The sequence below is a fragment of the Mizuhopecten yessoensis genome, unplaced genomic scaffold (genome assembly GCF_002113885.1).
Source record: "Mizuhopecten yessoensis strain PY_sf001 unplaced genomic scaffold, ASM211388v2 scaffold3795, whole genome shotgun sequence".
In the NCBI taxonomy this organism is placed as follows: domain Eukaryota; kingdom Metazoa; phylum Mollusca; class Bivalvia; order Pectinida; family Pectinidae; genus Mizuhopecten; species Mizuhopecten yessoensis.
In genome coordinates this window covers 46489-54028 of record NW_018405223.1, presented here as the reverse complement: position 1 = coordinate 54028, position 7540 = coordinate 46489, and the positions used below count along the sequence as shown (strand labels likewise).

The 7540-nt window shown below is 38.3% G+C and overlaps 1 protein-coding gene across 1 annotated transcript; it reads right to left on the bottom strand.

The window, feature by feature from the left end:
• Positions 1-6: 6 nt before the first annotated feature.
• LOC110448019 (rab-like protein 3) lies at positions 7-6994 on the bottom strand. The gene is made up of 4 exons (XM_021494046.1): positions 6831-6994; positions 2109-2200; positions 1149-1266; positions 7-220 (listed from the first exon to the last, which is right to left on the bottom strand). The coding sequence occupies exons 1-4, from the start codon at positions 6877-6879 to the stop codon at positions 114-116; spliced, it is 366 nt and encodes a 121-aa protein (XP_021349721.1). The 5' UTR covers positions 6880-6994; the 3' UTR covers positions 7-113.
• Between the last annotated feature and the right edge of the window lie 546 nt (positions 6995-7540).

Sequence of the window (7540 nt, the reverse complement as noted above, 5' to 3'; positions counted from 1 at the left end):
GTTGTCCTTGGGGTTGTCACGGTTTAGGACCTCCTGTAACCATTTCAGTGCCTTACCCATTGTTGTCCTTGGGGTTGTCACGGTTTAGAACCTCCTGTAACCATTTTAGTGCCTTACCCATTGTTGTCCTTGGGGTTGTCACGGTTTAGGACCTCCTGTAACCATTTACGTAAATTATGATGTGATTTTCTGTTCGTCAGGTCATGGACAAGAATGATACCTGCAGAAGTTGAAATGTTTTTTCTTTAAGACACAGCATGACATACTTAGTTATGAATCCCTGACCCACTGCAGGCAAAACACTAGATAAAGTATTTATTTCACAACATCTTCTTTATCATATGCATATATTTTGTAATAGTTCTGGAAAATCTTTGTAATGTACTCTTAAAATTTTAAAGATAAAAATTATACAGCTTACCCTTTCCTTTTTGTCATCAATTAACAGCGATAGGAGTTTTTTTTCTCCTTCATGCAATTATGTTGACAGTTGAATTTGTAATTTTTGTGTTACCGGTATATTTCAAATGAAATATCTTTCTATCAAATAAGAATTGTCTTGTTTCATTTTTCTTAATTTAAAAGAAATAATTAAAATTCATAACTTCATCAACTTTGAAAATGTCTGCAAGATGGGAGTTTCTTTTCAGGAGTGTTTTTGGTGAAGTTAGTTTTTAGCAGTAGTACAGGGATCTTTAAGTAATAAATTAACTTTCATTGACAAAATGAAAAGTGTTCATTTTATACAACAAAACGAAAGCAACAATAAGCAGCCTTTTTTTTCTGTCCTAAGCTTTGTCATAAACTTTAGGGGAAAAGACCCAAGATATAATTCAACTGATTTGCTGGGTTTTTTTTATACATGTATCACATTTTAATCAAATTTCTTTTTATTCTGATGAAAATGGAATAAAACATTAAAATCAAAATATTCTCTGGTTCATTTTTGCTTTTGAATAACATGTACAAATTTTCTTCATCATCACTACAGAGACAAATTTAACCGCCCATATAAAAAACTGTTTTCTACATGCAGACAAAATTTGTCTACCAAACTACTCGGTAGTGAACAGACGTAAAACAGATGTAAAACCAATCAATCAATCACAGAAAATGTTAGTCTCTTATATAAGACAGTATTTTCTTACCATGTACCGGATTATAAAATATTGCACGGCTATTTTCATGGCTAGTAGATCCAACAACATCCCATAATTCTGTAAAGTAGGTTTTCTGTGAAGGGGTTCCCGCTTTGTACTCATGTAGCTGTTGGAGCAAACAGATTTCTGGACATTAATTTTATACACAGGTTCTTATGCAGTGTAATAACAACATCACACAAAGTTTTGATATGTAACATTGTGTAATGTCACCCTTTGTGACATCACACAGAACATTACAGTGACATCAAACATTAAAGGCAATGGCAAAAATAGTCACCTTTTCCTTCAATATCACAAAATATGCAATTAACATAATTAAAATGAGTATATCATAAACAGAATCTCAAACTCGTTCCCATTACATCTTATTTTTATCAAACTCTCAGAAGCTTTGCTTCATAAAAAATAATAAGTCATGGGATCTAGATTGAAATTCTCTATTCATAGGAATATTATGAAATGTAAATTGAGAAAGTATTTCTGGCCGATTTTCAGGTAGAATTCCACAACTTGCTGTTAAACATTTAATTTAATGACTAAAGAATATGGTGACCTCATTAATGAGGCCTGAAATACCTTACATTACAAGTTTATTGCAAAACATTTTTTTTTTTTTTTAAATCAATGCACTTATCCTTCAATGAGCCCACAAGTTAAACATATGATTTCTTCCTTGAAGTGGGGAGTGGGTTTATTTCATGACAATGTCTGAACTACAATATACATATAAGGTGGACTATTAACAGGCATGGGCTTATTACCAGATAATTGTGTTATAAGTGAAAACAATGGATCTTTATCAAGTTTCCACTGCACACTGGCTGTTAACATTAAATTGAAGGGCCAAAAATCAGGAGTCTCCCTCCTAAATAGGGAGAGTTGGCAAGTATGAGAGGGATAGAGAAATCTTGACCAAAGCAGCAGTAATGGTCAGTTCTATCTCACCTTGACCTCCACAGAACATCCGATGGTCCAGCCAGGATTGCTTGTTGTCTCATTGTGACAAATAAGATGAACTAATGAGGTCTTCCCAACTCCTGCAAATATTTGGAATATATAAGAGAAAGTCAGTTATTTCTGACTATTGTAGCAGATGTTTATGAGAGAACTGACAAAGGCGTGAAGTCTGTTGTTAAATCCTTTCAATATAAATCATGTTGAAATGTAGAATATATAATAAAAGCAACTTATCACAAAGCTATAACAAGGCTGAACACATGAGCAATTAAGTCTGTGTGACATGTAAACCTGGTATACTAGTTTGTAGAGTCCACAGAGCCTAGTTGTAAGTGTTGGTTTTAGTTTATTTACCATTGTTGGGCTTGAGCTTAGTTGTCATTGTTAGGGTTGAGCTTAGTTGTCATTGTTAGGGTTGAGCTTTGTTGTCATTGTTGGGTTTGAGCTTTGTTGTCATTGTTAGGGTTGAGCTTAGTTGTCATTGTTAGGGTTGAGCTTTGTTTTCGTTGTTGGGTTTGAGCTTTGTTTTCATTGTTAGGGTTGAGCTTAGTTGTAATTGTTGGGTTTGAGCTTAGTTGTAATTGTTGGGATTGAGTTTAGTTGTCATTGTTGGGATTGAGTTTATTTATCATTGTTGGGTTTGAGCTTAGTTGTAATTGTTGGGCTTGAGTTTATTTATCATTGTTGGGATTGAGTTTAGTTGTCATTTTTGGTTTGAGTTTATTGATCATTGTTTGGTTTGAGCTTAGTTATCATTGTTGGGTTTGAGCTTAGTTGTAATTGTTGGTTTTAGTTTATTAACCATTGTTGGGTTTGAGCCTAGTTGTCATTTTTGGTTTTAGTTTGTTTATCGTTGTTGGGATTGCGCCTAGTTGTCATTGTTGGTTTTAGTTTATTTATTATGGTTGGGTTTGAGCTTAGTTGTAATTGTTGGGATTGAGTTTAGTTCTCATTTTTGGTTTGAATTTATTTATCATTGTTGGGTTTGAGCTTAGTTGTAATTGTTGGGATTGAGTTTAGTTGTCATTTTCGGTTTGAGGTAATTTATCATTGTTTGGTTTGAGCTTAGTTGTAATTGTAAGGATTGAATTTAGTTGTCTTTTTTGGTTTTAGTTTATTTATCATTGTTGGGTTTGAACCTAATTTTAATTGTTGGATTTGAGCTTATTCATCATTGTTGGGTTTGAGCTTAGTTGTCATTGTTAGCTTTGAGCTTAGTTGTCATTGTTAGCTTTGAGCTTAGTTGTCATTGTTGGGTTGATTCTAGTTGTAATTGCTGTATTTGGGCTAAGTTGTCCCTGTTAGGTTTGAGCCTAGCTGTAATTGTTGGGTTTGAGCCTAGTTATAATTGTTGGGCTTGAGCTTAGTTGTCATTGTTAGGTTTGAGCTTAGTTGTCCCTGTTAGGTTTGAGCTTAGTTGTCCCTGTTAGGTTTGAGCCTAGGTGTCATTGTTAGGTTTGAGCCTAGTTATAATTGTTGGGTTTGAGCTTAGTTGTCATTGTTGGGTTTTAGCTTAGTTGTCATTGTTGGGTTTAAGCTTAGTTGTAATTGTTGGTTTAAGTTTATTTATCTTTGTTGGGCTTGAGTTTAGTTGTCATTGTTAGGTTTGATCTTAGTTGTCATTGTTGGGTTTATTTATCATTGTTTGGTTTGACCTCTGTTGTCATTGTTAGGTTTGAGATTAAGTCATTGTTGGGTTTGAGCCAAGTTGTAATTGTTGGCTTTGAGTTTATTTATCATTGTTTGGTTTGAGCTTAGTTGTCCTTGTTAGGTTTGAGTCTAGTTGTCATTTATGGTTTTAGTTTGTTTATCATTGTTTGGTTTGAGCTTAGTTGTTATTGTTGGGCTTGAGCTTAGTTGTCATTGTTGGGTTTGAGCCTTAATTGTAATTGTTGGTTTTAGTTTATTTATCATTGTTGGGTTTGAGCTTAGTTGTCATTGTTAGGTTTGAGCTTAGTTGTCATTGTTGGATTTGAGCCTATTTGTAATTGTTGGGTTTGAGTTTATTTATCATTGTTGGGTTTGAGCTTAGTTGTCCTTGTTGGGTTTGAGCCTAGTTGTCATTTTTGGTTTAAGTTTGTTTATCGTTGTTGGGTTTGTGCATAGTTGTCATTGCTGGTTTTGGTTTATTTATTATTGTTGGGTTTGAGCTTAGTTGTAATTGTTTGTTTGAGCTTAGTTGTAATTGTTGGGATTGAGTTTAGTTGTCACTTTTGGTTTGAGTTAATTGATCAATGTTTGGTATGAGCTTAGTTGTAATTGTTGGGATTGATGTTAGTTGTCTTTTGAGGTTTTAGTTTGTTTATCGTTGTTGGGTTTGAGCCTAGTTGTTATTGTGTGGTTTGAGCTTAGTTGTAGTTTATTTATCATTGTGTGATGAATGTACATTCAGGTTAGATACGCTGATCTGGTGGCGTTTATCATTCGTGTTATGTCTCCGTAATTCAAACGCTTCGAAGACATAGTTTTAGAGGTACCATTAAAACGTACCGGTGATTATACCTCACTCACCGCTAGGTGTCGCTAAGATAGCAAGAGGGTATAAATAGGCAGATTCCAGCAACAATCGGGCAGTTCTGTTCTGATCTCGGCGTGTAGACAGCAGTGTAAATATAGTAAGCAATATATGTGAGACCAGCTTTGTGTTGGAAAGATAGAAGTGACCGAATAAGTCTTGCCTTGATCCACACACTGCCTGTAAGATATATTAAATAAATGATTGAGTGCTGTTGCGAGATACTGTTAGACAGAAAGTGTCTCGGTGCACATAGGCTATGCAGTGCTAGCTATAGTCGTGACTAGGTATCGTTGATAGTGTAGTCGCAACCAGGCTAGTCGTGACTAGGGTATTGGTGACTAGGTATCGTTGATAGGGTAGTCGTGACCAGGCTAGTCGTGACTAGGTATCGTTGATAGGGTAGTCGCGACCAGGCTATTCGTGACTAGGTATCGTTGATAGGGTAGTCGCGACCAGGCTATTCGTGACTAGGTATCGTTGATAGGGTAGTCGTGACCAGGCTAGTAGTGCCTAGGTATCATTGATAGGGTAGTCGCGACCAGGCTAGTCGTGACTAGGGTATTGGTGACTAGGTATCGTTGATAGGGAAGTCGCGACCAGGCTATTCGTGACTAGGTATCGTTGATAGGATAGTCGTGACCAGGCTAGCAGTGCCTTGGTATCATTGATAGGGTAGTCGCGAACAGGCTAGTCGTGACTAGGGTATTGGTGACTAGGTATCGTTGATAGGGTAGTCGTGACCAGGCTAGTAGTGCCTAGGCATCATTGATAGGGTAGTCGCGACCAGGCTAGTCGGGACTAGGCTATTCGTGACTAGGTATCGTTGATAGGGTAGTCGCGACCAGGCTAGTCGTGACTAGGTATCGTTGATAGGCTAGTCGTGACAAGGTATCGTTGATAGGGTAGTCGCAACCAGGCTAGTCGTGACTAGGGTATTGGTGACTAGGTATCTTTGATAGGGTAGTCGCGACCAGGCTAGTCGTGACTAGGCTATTCGTGACTAGGTATCGTTGATAGGGTAGTCGCGACCAGGCTATTCGTGACTAGGTATCGTTGATAGGGTTGTCGTGACCAGGCTAGTCGTGACCAGGCTAGTCGCGACCAGACTCTTCGTGACTAGGTATCGTTGATAGGGTAGTCGCGACCAGGCTATTCGTGAGTAGGTATCGTTGATAGGGTAGTCACGACCAGGCTAGCTAGTCGTGACTAGGTATCGTTGATAGGGTAGTCGTGACCAGGCTAGTCGTGACTAGGCTAGTCGTGACTAGGTATCGTTGATAGACTAGTCGTGACTAGGTATCGTTGATAGGGTAGTCGCGACCAGGCTAGTCGTGACTAGGGTATTGGTGACTAGGTATCGTTGATAGGGTAGTCGCGACCAGGCTAGTCGTGACTAGGTATCGTTGAGAGGGTAGTCGCGACCAGGCTAGTCATGACTAGGGTAGTTGTGACGTGGTACCGTTGATAGGGTAGTCGCGACCAGGCTAGTTGTGACTAGGCTAGTCGTGACTAGGTATCGTTGATAGGGTAGTCGCGACCAGGCTAGTCTATATATAGTTGATAGAGCTAGTCATGACCAGGGAAATAGTCGTGGTTATTAGAGAGTGCCGTAGTTGTATACTAGTATGTATAAGGCTGTCGGGCTCGGCGCGACTAGGTCATCTAGGTAGCTGACTATAGAGCTATTATAGTGACTAGGGCTAGCCGCGTCGTGGTCGTCGAGTTGTGTACTGGCTGGATTGTACGGTAGTGTGTGTAGTGTGTTGTTATATTGATACAGAGCAGATAGCTTTGGTAATAGTTTTATAGTCGTGCAGTAATTATTCTGTTCATATCATGTATTAAGCATTAGGTATGCTGGTTACAAAGTAGTAACACATATTTGTATATATTTGCAACTGTAGTATAGTTATAATAAAGATTACAGCACAGGGATCCTTAGAAGTGACTAGGGTACGGACCCCGGAACGTTACAATTGTTGGGTTTGTCTGCTATGTTTGTTTGTTATATGCTATACTGATATGGGACACAGCACACATAAACACACGCTGTGGGCTGTGACCCATATCAGTATAGCATATGTACATGTGTATTTCAGACATTTGCGGTTGGTGAATTCACAGTTTCATAGTCCAGCTTTTTTTCTGGTGATGTTTGTGAATATTTAGCGCATCACTCAATGTTTACCGACCAGAGTCTCCCACAACGACGATCTTGATCTTGTCCACCGCAGCCATCATTCATTCGTTGCGAAGCGTTGACCTCTGTCATTTAATGATTTGGTGATGTGACATGTAGGATGTAGACAGTGCAATGTGTGTCACGAGAGGAAGTTTACACCATCCAAAGGGGAGATAATTCTAATTGACGTGAGTGAGGGTAAAACACGGATAAGTTTTCCGGATACTTTTAACAAATAACGTAAGTCTTTGAATATGATAAAAACCACATGAGTCTCAATCCAATAATCAATGATAGCAGTAATATGAAAACTCTATCAGATGTTTTAAAAGACATACATTATGTTTTTTGTTACTCTTAAGGTGACCTCTGCCAGTGTTCTATATGTTCCTGACTTTCATCTTATTGTGGCAGGGTTCAATTTACATAGGATTCATTAGGTCGCCTTCTAGCTTAGAGCTAGAGGGAATTTCCCTTTGGCTCAGTGGTAGAGCGTCCGACTAGGAACCTAGAGATCGAGGGTTCGATCCCCGGTGGAAGCACACTATTCTCTTTCTTGTTACATTATTGATCCCCCATTTTTATTTGAGGTTTTGCTTTTATTTTGCTTCTTACTTTACTCAGAGACGTATAATACATATATTGATGACATGTTGACACGACCTGACAAATACACAGGTAACACCTTGCACAGACCATCGTCGCCACCATTGTTGTGTA